The sequence below is a fragment of the Trachemys scripta genome, chromosome 20, assembly GCF_013100865.1.
Source record: "Trachemys scripta elegans isolate TJP31775 chromosome 20, CAS_Tse_1.0, whole genome shotgun sequence".
Lineage (NCBI taxonomy): Eukaryota > Metazoa > Chordata > Testudines > Emydidae > Trachemys > Trachemys scripta.
In genome coordinates this window covers 9,601,898-9,616,827 of record NC_048317.1, presented here as the reverse complement: position 1 = coordinate 9,616,827, position 14,930 = coordinate 9,601,898, and the positions used below count along the sequence as shown (strand labels likewise).

At 54.0% G+C, this 14,930-nt stretch overlaps 1 protein-coding gene across 1 annotated transcript in view; it reads right to left on the bottom strand.

Annotated features, from left to right (window-relative positions):
• Positions 1 to 14,930, bottom strand: part of EXTL1 (exostosin like glycosyltransferase 1) — a 46,985-nt gene that overhangs the window by 6,303 nt on the left and 25,752 nt on the right. Inside the window, exons 2-4 of the mRNA XM_034754047.1 lie at positions 5,449 to 5,542; positions 4,761 to 4,868; positions 2,325 to 2,444 (exon numbers count right to left, since the gene is read on the bottom strand). Of these exons, the coding sequence (XP_034609938.1) occupies positions 2,325 to 2,444; positions 4,761 to 4,868; positions 5,449 to 5,542 (322 nt within the window). The remainder of the gene's footprint in view (positions 1 to 2,324; positions 2,445 to 4,760; positions 4,869 to 5,448; positions 5,543 to 14,930) is intronic.

Here is a 14,930-nt window from a genome sequence, read left to right as displayed (position 1 = left end):
GCAGGACCTGGCAGTGGTGCAGAGTTGGGGGGCCGGGAGGCTGATTTGGAGGGATCATCCCCCTGAGTGTTTGCTCTGAGGTTCAAATCAGCATGAAACCCATTCAAATCCACCACGTTTTGCCCCACTTGGTCACTGAATTTTGCATGGCTTCCATCCGAAACCATCCCTCAGCCTGAAAGTTGGGGGGAGGTGGCGGGCTCCTGCTTCTACTGTATGGCGGTCAATGCATAACTTCCTGATTCCCTTGCCGCACCAGCTTTACCCCAGGGTAACCGCACTGACTTCAGTGGCGTTCCTCCTGATTTACACCAGTGAGTGGGAGCAGAATCAAGGCCCAAACGCGTAACCAGGAGATGGGCTGAAACCAAGTCCCCAGCTCTAGAACTGGCCAGCTATCCTGAGATGAACCAGCCCCCCAGGAGCTCAGGGCACTTTGTATCCAGATGCTGAGCGCTTTGCTCATGCTGGGGCACCTCCCCACGGGTACAAAATCTGGCCCGGGAGCTCGCTCCCTATTTATAACACTGAGCAAACCTCAGAAGGTCGAGGCATTTGGTTTGGATGAGCGGCCAACCGTGCTGCTTTGAACGATCGCAGCCTTGCTGATCTGCAACAACAGGGCTGGAAACGGCACAAACCAGACTTCCTGGCACGTCCTTCTTCCGACCCAACCGGAATAACAGGGAGAAGCGGCCTCCCTGCGGCCCAGGCTGGCAGGCCGTCCAGAAATGACGTTGGCGGCTAGATATCAAACTCTTTTCTGTTTATCGGCAGGGGGTGAGCCCTGGATCGTGACACGATCCTGCAGCTCTCCTTTCCAATGGGAGGCTTTGAGTTAAAGATATCGATGAGTCCAGATCTTGCTCCCAAAGGGGAAATGCCAGTCGAAAGACTCGCAGCCTGACAGCTTTGCTGTGTGTGAAGTTAACACTCGGCAGAGGGGCGGCATAGATGGCCCTGGGGCCTGAAGGCCTCTGTTAGTTATTATTGTTACTATGATTATGATATTTATGAATTGTGCTGTGGTCGCACCCAGGAGCCCCAGGACCCTGGTGTGCTAGGCGCTGTACAAACAGAACGAAAAATATCCCCTGCCCCAAAGAGCTCACAGTAAGATCAGAGACAACAGGTGGAGAAAGACGGAGATGAGGGAGCTCAGCACAGTTCAAGGAAACAATAAGATGATGTTGGCCAGTGGTCTCTGCCCACCAGTTCCCTCGAGCTCCTGGCCTTGCTGAGGTCATCAGTTTTGGGGATGGTCTCTCTGGTGTGGAAACCTGTCCACTGGGAGCTGTGCTGAGAAACCCCCCCATGCTCACGTCACGTGTGCCACTGAAGAGCCATCCGATGGTAAATGTTGGTCATAACGGAGCGGGGTGGGATTTGAACCTGTGGTCTCCAGGGGAGGAGAACATGGTAAAGGAAGAGAGGTAGCTTGGTACAGAATGGGCTAGAGAACCTATTTCTTTACTGGCTTATCCACTGCCATCCAGTGATGCCTTAAAGGAGGAGAGTGGTGTATAAAACACACATGCTCATGTTCTACTCCAGGGAGAAACGGGGTTAGAAGCCAAACACGGGGCAGAGTTGGGAAGCCCGGCTAGATGCTATGCGGCAACTGGCTTCCTGTAGACAAGGCATCCTGCTTATCGCTTCCAGTTAAAGTCTTTTCTTTCCATTGAGCTACTCAGGAACATGTGAGTTCGATTGCCCAGAGTGGCGACAGTAGGGATTTGAATTGCCCTGAAGCCAGAAAGCAACAGGTCCGTGGGCAACATCTGTTATTGTCCCCTTCCACTTAGCTGAACAAATTCATCTTCCTCTCCGATCCCAGCTGCTAACACACGGACCAGAGCTCTGAGCCTTTCCCAGCCCTGGGCAGAAAAGTCCACAAAAATATTGCCCAGTGAGGCTGACGCAGGCCCCTGGCATACGCTCCTCTTGCATAGCTAGGCAAGCCCATCAGCCAGCACCCCATTCCCTACAGCGCCCCCTGCTGGGAGAGGCTGGGACTGGAGTAGCTAGGCAGCCCCCCACAACCAGCACTCCTGCCCCATCCCCTACAGTGCCCCCTAGTGGCTGGCACTGCAGTAGCTATCCATTTCCCATCAGTCTACTCACTGAGCCGGTACCAGTCCCTCTCCCTTGATCAGCTTTCACCCCTTACGGGATGGCGACAGGGTGGGATTTTCCACCACCCGGCTCTTGTGGGTCCCAGCTGTTGTTGCTGCTGCAAGCAGCCTGTTTCAAAACAACCAAACTATGTGGAAAGGTCACCGAGGGAGCTGCTGTGGGAGAGATACCAGAAGTTTGTGGCTCACCTCAAGGGTGGTTTGCACTATTTTCTCCACGGAGGAGAAATATGCTTCCCACAGGAACTGGGTTTGCTGCTGGAACGCCAGGATCTTGTCACTGTGGATACAGCGAACGGTGGAAGGAATCTGAGCAGGACAAAAACCACGGAAAGGGGGAGACAGAGAGAGGGGACAGGGTTAGTAAGGTTTATGCGGCCAGGCAGTGTCTACTCCCTCTGATTGGGGAGCCGGGCCCTAACCCTGGCCAGAGCACTGTAGGGTTAAAAACATTTTAAGCAAAAACAGGCCTCGATCCGGCCACTTTTCTTAGCCTGATGTGCAAATCCTTAAAAGGACCCTCACCCCATATCAAACAGACCCCTACAAGGGTTCTTTTGTTGGTGTTTTTTAACAGCTGGGCCTTGGGAGTCTTCAGTTCTATTTTCAGCTCTGCCACTGACTTTCTCTGTGGCCTTGGCAATGTCACATAACTACCCCGTGCCTCGGTTTCCCCCTCTCTAAAAGGGGTGCAGTTTTCCTTACCTAGTATGCGGATTGTCTGCCTGTCTCTGTTATGTATGGAGCCCCCATTCCTGGGGCACCTGAGTACCTCACAATCTTTATTTATCTTCCCCTGTGAGGCAGGGCAGTGCTAGTGTCCCCATTGTACAGATGGGGAACTGCAGCGTAGAGAGACAAAGTGACTGTCCCAAGGCCACCCAAGATGTCTGTGGCAGAGCAGGGCATTGAACCTAAGTTTCAGGCTAATGCCTTAACCACTGGGCCATCTCTCCTAAATTGAGACAGAGGGATTCTGGGCTAGATTGTGACTAGGACTGTCTGCCCATTGTGACACGCACATTCTGGGGTGCAACCCAGCCCAGGGAAGAGCTGTGGCACCTCTCACCCCGTAACCCCGACTGCCTCTCGATGTCTTCCCAATGTGGCTCTCTGCCTGGGACTCCCACAGTCAGCAACAAGCAGCTCTCTGTGTATCGGGCAGCCCTGGTGGAACCTGGAGCCTGCCTGCAATACCACTGGCCTCCCCCAGCCCGGATCAGCCGCTGGGAAGGTGACTTCACACTCACCCCAGAAAGGTGTGTTTGGAAACGTCCAGCCTGGCCTGGAACAATCAGAGGAATGTGAAGTTCCGTTGCCCATTTAAAGGAGTCAATATTCAACAGTTAACGTGACACCCCTGCAGGGCACTAAGGGGGAGTCAGACCTCCTTCGTCTGCCAGCCCTGTGATGGCTCTTTGGACCTTGGGTTTGGGTGCATAGCGCCGGCTCACCCCACCCACCCCAGGGGAGCAGGCGTGGGGGAGTGGGCAGGTGGATCTTTGGCTTCCCCCTTCAACGTGCCAGCCAGCATTGGCACCTGAGCTGTCCTGGGGCTCACTGGAACTTGCTGTGGATATAGGCCAGTAGCAAATTATTACACACTCAGAGCAAGGGGGAAGGGGTTTGTTCCTCACACGACTACTCCGGGGGTGGGGAAAGGGGGCAGCTTAAATGCCAGCCCTTGTTCAGGGCTGAGCCTAAAGCTACAATCTAGCCTTTAATGTTCCTTGCAGAGGTGCACCGCAGGCTTGTTTATATAGGGCCTACAAGGGGCGGCTCTAGCTTTTTTGCTGCCCCAAGCATGGCAGGCAGGCTGCCTTTGGCAGCGGGCCTGCGGGAGGTCCCCGGTCCCGCGGATTCGGCAGCATGCCTGCGGGACGTCCGCCGTTCCTGTGGATTTGGTGTACCCGCCGCCGAATTGCCACCGAATCCGCGTTACCAGCGGACCTCCCGCAGGCATGCTGCCAAAGGCTGCTTGACTGCCGCCCTCGCAGGAACCGGCAGGACGCCCCCCGCGGCTTGCCACCCCAGGCACGCGCTTGGCACGCTGGTGCCTGGAGCCGCCGCTGGGGCCTACACAAATCCATCATTTTGCACTGACAAGGGCACAGGCCAGACACTATTTTCAATTACCTGCAGGCAATGCACTTTGCAGCAATGAGCGAGTTTCTCTGGTGTCCCCTCAGGCCTTTGATTAACGCCTCTCTAGCACTCTCCCTTAAGCCGTCCCTGCGGGATGTTAATGATCCTTCCAATCCTGCCTGCCCGCCCCCGAAGTCAATAGCAAAGCTCACCCTGACTTCAGTGGGAGCAGCTGGGCTCTAAGCTAGCTGTGGGAGGGTGAGGCAGGACACATCTGCCATGGGAGACAGGGGAAAAGGGTTGGGAGAGGGACCAACTGGTTGGCCAATTTCTGATTGCTGGCTGCCCCGGCTGGCTCTGTTGCAGCAGTCAGCTAACGAATGATCCACCCATCCATCCCAGAGCCAGGCTGTCAGAACAGGGTGATCCGATGTCCAGCGCTGTGAGCAAAAGGCACTTCACACAATGGCACTGCATGGTGCCCCACCGCGCTGTGCCATCCCAGGCCGGGCTCTCATAGGCAGCATGGCTCTGCGTTACCTGCAGGAGGAGCCTCTCGTCCCCAACAATGGCCGATTTACTCCAGTCGATCACTTCGGAGAACGGCAGCTCCCAGCCGTTACTGAGCAGCACGGGGATGCAAGCAGCCTAGATCGATGAGAAACAGCAGACAACGGCGCTCGTGAGACCCAGGCCGTTGAGCCTTGTAGCCACCAGCTCAGGGACCGACAGCCCAGCCACTGGGAAACACCAGGCCCGAGGGAGGCGCACAACAGCTGGCTAGTAGTATTGGAAGCCCAAGTACTTTCTAAAGAGCCCCCTTTCAAAGCCCACTTTCGTCCAAGACCTGGGAGCATTAACCCTTCTCACGGCCAGCCCGAGGCAGGCATGATTTCCTCAGGGACCCTCCTGATGGCTGCCTCTCTACCAAGGGAATGGAGAGGAAGGGCTAGCAGCGAGTGGAGGGTGGCAGGGAAGGGGATGGAAGTGGGAGAAGAGAAGATGGGTAGAAGGAGCGAAGAGGAAGGGGGCTGGGGAAGGGGGACAGATCTCTGAGGAGCAGGATCGGAGACGTTGAGATAAGTGTGTGGGGAAGGGGGAAGGTGCAGGGTCTTGCTCTGCTTCTCTCTCTCCACTCTCAGAGGCTCCTGTGCCCTGGGACTGGGGTGAGGAGGGAAATTCACGGACTGACTACAGACATTTCCCGCTGTCTCGCCCGCTGTGGTACCTGCAGCGCTTCCAGGAAGCGGAAGGAGCCCAGCCGCCTGCCACGAGGGATGATGCAGAAGGTGGAGTTGTGGAGCAACTCCTGATAGTCAAACCTGGGAACAAAATGCAGCTGTGGTTAGAAACCTCTGGTTAGAGCTCTCTTTTCCTTCCATGTGACACAAAGCTTCCCCACCCTCCTTGTCGACTTAAGTGTCCTCAGCACTGTTGTTGTATTCCAGTGGCAAGACCTTGAGGATTTATATACATCAGTCCTAGAACAGAGGTGGTCACAAATAGCATGCAGGCATCCTTTCTGTCAAGAATCTGAGCCCAAATACCAAAGCCCTGTTGCCAGGGAGCATCTCAGCCTCCAGAATTGACTCCAGTTGGAGAGACTAAGGCAGGGAGCATCCTCCCCACTGCTTGCAACAGCTCCCCCAGAAAGAAATATCATCACAAAACACAACACAGCAGTTTCTTCCAAGACTAAACACATGCTTGCCTGCCAAAAAAAGAAACTTGTAAGACTACATGTAACAGCACCATGTGTTGACCACTGCCATAGCAATATGAAGGGGCACTAATGAAATGGTTACATTTACTTAGGATGAAAATTGGTCTTTTGGACACTGTTGAACAGGGAGCAGTCGATAATGTGCCATCTCTCAGCCGGGTGTCACATAGTAGAGAAGCTTTGGGGCCACAAAGATCTCTTCTAGAGGCGTGCCAGCCAACATCACATGCAGCCGGTTCACTGGCCGGAGCCGATGACCTCAGTGTGGTGACAGCACAAATGCTGTAAATAAATACTCAGAAACCAAAGCCAAGAAAGGCAAGGCGAAGCATTACATTATTATGATTGTATTACCATAGCTCCTGGGTGCCCCAGTGATGAGCCAGGACCCCAGTGTGCTAGGCGCTGGACAAACAGACAGTCCCTGCCTCAAAGCTCACAACCTAAATTCCATTCTTATCCCCAGAGGGGGCTGTCTCGGGAATCTTAATATGCCTTAGTGTTTGTCAGACTTGAGCTAACCCTCAGAATTCCCCCCTCCAGATACCCACGCACAAAGCCACTATCATCGTCCCCAGTTGACAAAGGGGGAAGCTGAACCAGAAGTAGAACTAAGTGACTTGTCCAAGGCCAAAGAGAGGTGTCAATGTCTGAGCTGGGATTAGAACTCAGGTGTTCCTGGGTCTCCGTGTGTTTAGATCCTCCGGCAAGGCAGCCTGTGATCCTCCGGGCATATGACCTCAGCATGTTGGAGAGGAGATGGTTGTGTGGAAAAAGCATTGGCGTGAAACTCAGAGGAGCTGGATTTAGTGACTGGCTCTATCACTGACTCACGAGTGACTGCAGGCGGGTCTGTGCCTGTTTCCCACCTGTGAAATGGGGCTAATGAAACTGACCAGGGGTGTTGCGAGGTTAAATGCATCAGTGCTTGTGAAGTGCTCAGACACTATGGTGTCGGGGGCTGTGATAAATGAAGGGCACTCCCTTTTATGAACACCCAGCCAGCCCTGTTAGTAGCTGTTCTCTACTTGCTTTACCTATAAAGGGTTAAAAAAGTCCCTAGGTAAAAGAAAGGGAGTGGGCACCTGACCAAAAGAGCCAATGGGAAGGCTAGAACTTTTTAAAATTGGGGGGAAACTTCCCCTTTGTGTCTGTTGTTGTTCTCCGAGGAAGAGGGGAACTGTGAGAAGCTTGGGCCAGGTATGAAACCATCAGAATCATACCTAGAAACTGCTTATTCAAAAACCCAGCTATGTGAGTAGCTCAGGAAATATTTAGGAAGACGCGATTAGGTTTATTTCTTATGGCTAATGGACTCCTCTGTGCTAACCTCAGATGCTTTTGTTTGCTTGTAACCTTTAAGCTGAACTCCCAAGAAAGCTATTTTGGGTGCTTAATTTTTGGAATTGTTCTTTTAAAATCTAGCAATAGCCTGAGTTTTCAAATGGATTTCTTTCTTATTGTTATTAATAAAATTTACCTTTTTTAAGAACAGGATTTGAATTTTTGTGTCTTAAGAGGTTTGTGCACATGTTTTTTTAATTAGCTTGTGGTAACAGCTGATTTCCTTTGTTTTCTTTCTCAGCTCTTCCCTGGATGGGGCGGGGGGGGGGGGCGGTGAAAGGGCTTGAGGGTACCCTACAGGAAGGAATTCCCAAGTGCGCCTTCCTGGGTCCTAAAAGGGGTCTTTTGCACTTGGGTGGTGGCAGCATCTACCCATCCAAGGTCAGAGAAAAGCTGTAACCTTGGGAGTTTAATACAAGCCTGGAGTGGCCAGTATTAATTTTTAGAATCCTTGCGGGCCCCCACCTTCTGCACTCGACGTGCTAGAGTGAGGAATCAGCCTTGACAGGGCTGTGCCTATCTCAGCTCTTTCGGTGTATGTTGCTTTAGACAGGGACTGCAGAGCCCCATTTAAAGTGGCAGGGAGCACAGATTTTCCCCGGCAGCCTGACCTGCCCTGGCCATGAGCCCCTACACCCACCCCCTCTACAGCTGAATGAGTGGCATTGCCATCTGGGACACAGGGTCAGTGTCACTCTGGTTTGGCCCAGCCAAAAAGTGTCCTCCCCCACCCTAGCCCTGCAGCCTATGGCATGGGTTCTCCACCTGGGGGCTGTCCACCCTCCCTTCCTTTTAGCTAGATTTAAGAGGGAGGTCCTGAAACTTCATTCTGCTGTAACACAGGATCACAGTCTGGAAAGCTTTGAGAACCCATCCCTCAAAGGACCACCTGCCAACGGAGTGCCCCCTGCAGCAAGGGCTGCAGAAAGGATGGCATCGAAGCCACTTACGCTGGCTATGTGCACTCTAGGGAATGCCCACCCCTCCATGCCCGGAGAATCTCTAGCAGAGGGGAGAGTCCAGAACTCTCCTCAGACCTCAGCGTCACTTGGGCCGCGTTTTAAGAACCGGTTTGTAGTTGTTTGATTTTGTGTGGTGAACTGAGTGTCGCTCGAAGGTCAGCCCTGGAGACAGAAGTACTTTATGTTTCCACAGAACAAGCACAATATGAGCTGTATCAGGCCAGTTTCCCTCATGCTGCATTTCTCCCCCTGCTACCCGCATGCCTCAGCTCTGAGCTGGAAACAGACCACCCTCTGGGGATCAGATCAGTCCTCAGCATCACCCCGAGCCTGCCCACCAGAGGGGGGCAATTAGTGCCAAATGCCAGGGTGGTTTCTGTGGGGTTGAGGTTGTGGTGAGTTTTTACACTGGAGCATTTGACTCGGATCACATCGCCGCCAGCAATGAGCAAACGCATGCAGAAAGCCAACCCGGCAGCAGCCGCCCATTTGTGTATCCATTAGGTGCTGCTGATTAAAACCCAACTAGTCTTGGTTGTACCGTTGTCACCATTACACAAACAATGGCCTGGCCTATTGGAGCCCAGGGTTTGTTTGTAAAGCCTAATATTAATGCAAATGTTTTCATGAAGTTTGATTTTTTTTTTTTTTTTAAATGCCAATGAAAACAAGATTTTGTCTGAGCTAAACATTCCTCTGCTGTGTTGGCAACCCAGCCAGCCCCGCAGCCTTGTGCTACTGAAAGTGCAATTGACTTAAACAGGAGTGAAATTGACCAGGCTGTTTTCACAGCCCAAGCTGAGTAAAATGCAAACAGTAAAGAATTGGAATCGATTGGGCAAAGTAAATCCGATTAGTACAAATTCTCTCAATTTCCGTAATCTCTGGTGTCACGGAGAGCACTAGTGACTGTATTCGTATTTCTTAAACCCCTCTAAGTTACTCTTGGAGCCCAAAATACTGGGCCAGGTTTTCTGCTGTGCTGTTTCCACTCAGTGCAGTGGGTGGTATGGTTGATTACTGTAATCAACGCCGAGTCCGGTGGCACCTTAAGGACTAACAGATTTAGTCTTTGGGTAAAAAAACCTCACTTCTTCAGATGCACTTCTTCTTGCATCTGAAGAAGTGAGGTTTTTTACCCACGAAAGCTTATGCCCAAATAAATCTGTTAGTCTTTAAGGTGCCACCAGACTCCTTGTTGTTTCTGTGGATACAGACTAACACGGCTACCCCCTGATACTTGTAATCAACTCCCTGATTCTCCGTTGGGCCCTGTGAACTGTCATAGGTTAGAGCAGCCTGGGGGCTGCTCCAATTTGCACCATCTGGCAACAGTCCTCAGGGGCCCCTAGGACTGCATGGTATTGGAGCCAACTAGGTTGGCTCTTTGCCCACTAGGGAGTTCCTGCCCCCTATGCCAGGCGAATCCCAAGCAGGATCCCCAGCCAAATGCTGTCTTCTATGTGTCACCATGGCGGCACGGAGTCGGTGCAGTTCATCTCGCCCTCTATCTCTTGTGATTTTCTTTTTTTTAATAAAACCATGCTCAGGGCCCGATCCTGCAAGGTGAATATCTAGTACAGGCCACTGGGGTTGAGGCCACTCAGTCCTTCTCAGGAGACGCTCGGCAACTTCCAACCCTTAAGGAAACTTCCAAGTCCCGCCCTATTTAAACCAGACTCCTCTCATCTTTCCTAACTCTTTCCTCGCTGTCCTGGCCAGAGTTTCTCTCCTTCCCAGCTCTGTTCCCACAGAGAGGCCTCAGATCTGGACTGTGATATCCCAGCCCTCAGAGCAAAGTGAGCCCTTCTCCTTCCATGTGACGCTGGAGCCCGGGAAGCTGCTCGGCCAACAGGAGGGGGCTGCTTGGGCGCACGCCAACAAGCTGAGTCACAAGGCGTGATACGTGAGGAAACGATAACAGACGTTTGTCAAGCAGGAGGGGATCATTTATCGGAGATTAAATATTTGTCTCTCGGCAGCGCCCTGTAATGGGCGGGGCCCTGATCTCTGAGCCACTGGAGAGTGTTGATTCTCAGCGTGATGTCCAGCTCCTTGCAAAGTGCGGTCCTGGTCCATGATTGGAGGGGGAGGGGCTATCACAGTATAAAATATAAAAACGCTGTGTAGAAAGGGAGCTGTTGCCTGCACTCAGAGGGGACAGAGGCACCAGGGACAGCGTCACACAGCTGTCCTGTTGACTGCTATTGAAAAAAGTTCAGACTGTAACTGGCCCTGCCTGTATGCACAGAGGGGGGGGACGGGACCCAAAGGTCCCTCTTTGCCCCACTGTGCCAGCTGCAATACGGCACCTGTGGGACAAGGACATGGGGAGTCTATGCTGCAAGTGGCTCCAGACCACCCCTTCCTAGTCAGCTGGGGGTCAGAAGCAGGCATGGCTGCAGGGCACAGAAGTCTAGTTTGCCCCCTCCGGAACCCTGTTGCAATGACCACTCGGGAGCTGCCCCCACGATGGCCCCAGGTGGGGCAGTGGAAGGGACGAGCTCCACAGTAAAGGGGAGTGTGTTTGACTTTTCCACATTCTGAAGGGGAAGGGGATGGAAGGGGCCGGGACGGCTCTCCTGCGGCCTCCTGCTGCTTCCTGGAGGGCAGCCGTGTTTGTACAATGTAAATCCGAGGCGGCGGTTTTTTTACCTGAGGGATGCTGGGAATCCCAACCCTTGTTTTCTGGCTGGAGGACTGCAGCAACCGCCCCGAAAGGCAGACGGGATGCGAGCTCGCTGCGGGCCAACGTGCTCGGTCACACCCATCACCTTGAATAATACAATGAGAACCGCGCCGAGAGGCCCGGGCTGAAATCACGGGGGGAAGCAAGAGCACCACCCCAGAATAGCTAAGTGGTCAGGGCAGTCGCCTGGCATGTGGGAAACCCAGATTACTTGTACCTCGACCTTCTGCATCCCGGGAGTGCCCTAACCTCCAGACGACTGGCTATTCCAGGGTGGCGCTCACTCGCTCTCATTAATTTTGCCTCGTTTTCCCTCTGCCGCAGAACGAAAACAAAGCTCAAAACCTCAAATTCTGTTGCGAAACAGAATGTCTTGTTGCCGACCCGCCTTGCTTATCAGCCCATGTTCCAGGGGGGAAACTGAGGCCCAGGAAGACTCAACAACCAGCCCAACGTGCAGGGCCGGCTTTAGGCCGATTCCCCCGATTGCAGGAGTCTGTAGCAAAGCCAGGGAATTGACTCCAGATCTCCCAAGTGCCAGTCCACAGGACGGCCCTTCCGCTCAGAGGGGAACGTCACGGGAGTGACTCTGGATTACCGCAGTGTAAAGCCGTGAGATCAGAATGAGGCCCGTTATACGCCTCGCAGCCTCACACCACTTAACCCTCGCAGACAGAGCCGGGCGGGACACGTTGTTAAGCAGATGCAGCCAGGCAGAGATCTCAGCACAGTCCTGGTCACAGAGCCGTGTGCTCCCCTCCCAGAGCCCCGTGCATGGGGGCACAGTGCAGCTTTCTGCTGGGTGGGCCCTGGGAGCGTTCCTGACAGGACAACCCCAGAAAGCAAGGTGGTTTCTCCGCCCCCCGCAGGTGGAGACGCCCAGATCGAGAATGAACCAGCGTTCGAGCTGAGTTTTCTGCAAGCTGAGCACATGCTCCTGACTCTGTCCCCACCCCGAGCGCTCAGACTCGGAGCCAGGAGTGGGACCCAGGACACGGGCCCCTGGCTCGGTGGGAGGTGCAGCGTGGCGTGGGGAGGAATGGGGGCCTGTCAGCTGCCTGCTGGGGTGGGTGGGGCTGCCTGACTGGGCAGGGAGATCTAAGGCGCAGCGTGGAAGATGAGTTGATTCTGGGGGGTGGCAGAGTGTCTGAGGAGGCGGCTTTGGAGTGAGAGCGTTTCTGGAGAGGCCAGGAGGAAGGAGGCCAGAATTCGGGCTGGTCCAGGCCCCACTTACCCTGACGACGTTTCTTTACAAGGCACAGCCTGCCTGGAACAAAACTACCCCAGGGGCTCCCTCCTCCCACCCCGATCCCTAGGTTAAATGCCCCCCTCCCTGCACACACACCTTCCAGTGCTCCCCCACTTCTCTGCTCCCCGTTCCTTACACTCACCCCCCATCCCCATCCATCGGCCGAGCTGGACTCTGCCCACTTATCCCGGTGTGAATCGGGAGGAACCGCCTGACTTCAGCGGAGTTACCTTCTGGGTGACTTGTACCCAACCTAACCCCAAGCAGAAGCTGCCCCTTGTGAGACCTGGCAATGCAGCAGGGGGAGGGGAGGAGAGATTCTGGCTGAGGATACTGGGGAAAAAAATCCCTTTAAATTATTGTCCCACGATATTTAATGTCCACGCGAGGGTGGAGGCAGAATTGGGGGTTTCCTGCTCCTACCAAGCCAAAGGCAAAACCCTCCTTGCTTTTGATGAATGCAGCAGGCCTCTGCTCAGACTCCCATCTCATGTAAAAGACCCCTCCTCCACCCTCGAGCAAGCTCTTGTTTATGTGCCTCTGAAGGCGGAGGGGGCCAAGCCAGCCCTTCTGGGAGCGGACTGTGGGTGAGCCAAGGCGTCTAGGTATTTCCAGTCTGCTGCTTCCGTCTCCCAAGCCTTGCCCCCGGTCGCTGTTTCTCTTGGATCCTCATGTACAAGTCCCAGGCATCGACAGCGGCCTCTTGTCCGCTAAAGCACTTCCCCAGTATGATCCAACCCACCCCACACCGGCTAATTCCTTGGACGCCAAACGCCAGTGCCTCCTCCAGGCGACTCCCCTTCCCTAATGTGCCTGAAGTGCCCTGGGTTGAGGGTGACTGCTTCCCCTTCAGGGTTTCGTTCTCCAAAGCACGGCACCGTGCTATGAAAGAGGTTTCTGTGCAGCTGGCCTGTGAGAGGCACATTCATGGCTGGGTCCCTGCAACCGCACAGGAAAATCCAATATTTATGTTCCTTTTGGACAGACCCACCTTCTGTTTCTTCTTTAAGCTCCACCAACAAGGAGGGAAGGGGCAGAAAGAACAAGGAGCCACTATTTCCCGGGCTGGGCCGAGCTCGGCTCCTGGTAGCTTGGGAAGAGGGGGAATAGACCTCTTGTATGTAACATCCAGGGTTCTATGGGACCTGCTCTAGCCTAGCCAGAAAAGGGCTGGGCTCCTGCTTAGGGGATCAGAAAGCCATCGCACCCACAGTGATGACATCACACCCACACCAGCACTGCATAGAATGATGCCACACCTGGCTGAGCATTCCAAAGTGATGACATCACACCCACACCAGCACTGCACAGAATGACATCACACCCAGCTGAGCATTCCACAGCGATGACATCACACCCACACCAGCACTGCATAGAATGACATCACGCCCAGCTGAGCATTCCATAGGGATGACAGTACACATAGCAATGATGTCGCACCCATCTGAACATTCCACGGGGATGACATCACACACACACCCTAGCACTGAATAACAATGATGTCACACCCATCAAGAATTCCATGGTGACATCATGCCTGCCCTAGCATTGCCCAGCAATGACGGTGCAACCACCCAAGCATCGTGGGCTCCACCCTCAGAATTGGATGACAGTGATGTCATGCTACTAACTGAAGCATGTCATGTGATATGACACCTGATGATGTCATAGTGGCCTGTGCAATAGGGAGTGATGACAGTATGCTGGCCTCAAAATCATGTATCCCTGTCCCACCCCAGCAAGAACAAACAAGTCAATGCTCTTTCTTTCTCTCTCACTCACTCACTCACTCACACACACACACAATCAGACCTTTTTCTGTGTTATCCCGGGTCTCACTGCAGGAGCTGAGCACATCACACACCAAGGTGGCTTGTTCCACCGCTCCTGTTACACTTGCACCGGTGACCCCCATCACCTTCAATCTCCCGTGTCCCTGGAAATCCCCACCCTCTTTCCCTGTCCCCTTCCTAGGAACCCATTCTTCCCACTCAGGCCCCAGATTCTCACGTTGTGAGCAGGCTATTTTGAGCCCTCTACGCTCCCCATGCTATCGATCCAAAGGGTGGATTGAGGCTCCAGCAGCTCTCTCAGCTAGCAAACAGCACTGCTGTCTGCATTCACTGACAACCCCGTCCAAGCACGCTGTCCAGAAACCCGCATTATCTCTGCCATGCTCACAAGAAGCAGGGCTGAGAGATTCCCCATCCCTCCCCAAGTCCCGCTGGGGCCGCCCCTTTGCCCGGGAGCACTGGACAGGCACAAAGACATTGCCCTGACTTTGCAGCAGCTTGGCGATTTGGTGAACACCCCCGGCTGGTCCTCGCTCCCTTCGCCCCAGCAGACTGCATGAGAAAGGGCTCCAGGCTGGAGGGCCTCCAGCTCCTACAGCGGCGGCCAGTGCTCTGCCCCACACCCGGTGTTCTCATGCCGCTCGCGTTGAACAGTCCCAGCGCTGGCAAGCCCAGCAGTCTGCTTCTCTTGGCCTGGCTTGCGGGTTTGGCTGGAGCCTCGCTCATGGAGGTTTTCCAACCCTGATAAACGGTTTGCTTTCTTTAAATCCATATGGCCCTGGGCTGCCTTTTGGATTGCAGCCAAGGGAAAGTCACCGGGTCCTGTCGAGGCTCCTGTCTCGGTGACGCACAGAGCCCTGGATGGATCCAGCACCTCTGATCGCTGAAGGAGTTTGGAGCCACCTCCCAACGTTGGGTCTGGCTGTGCGGCAGCAGCGTGAGTAGATGGA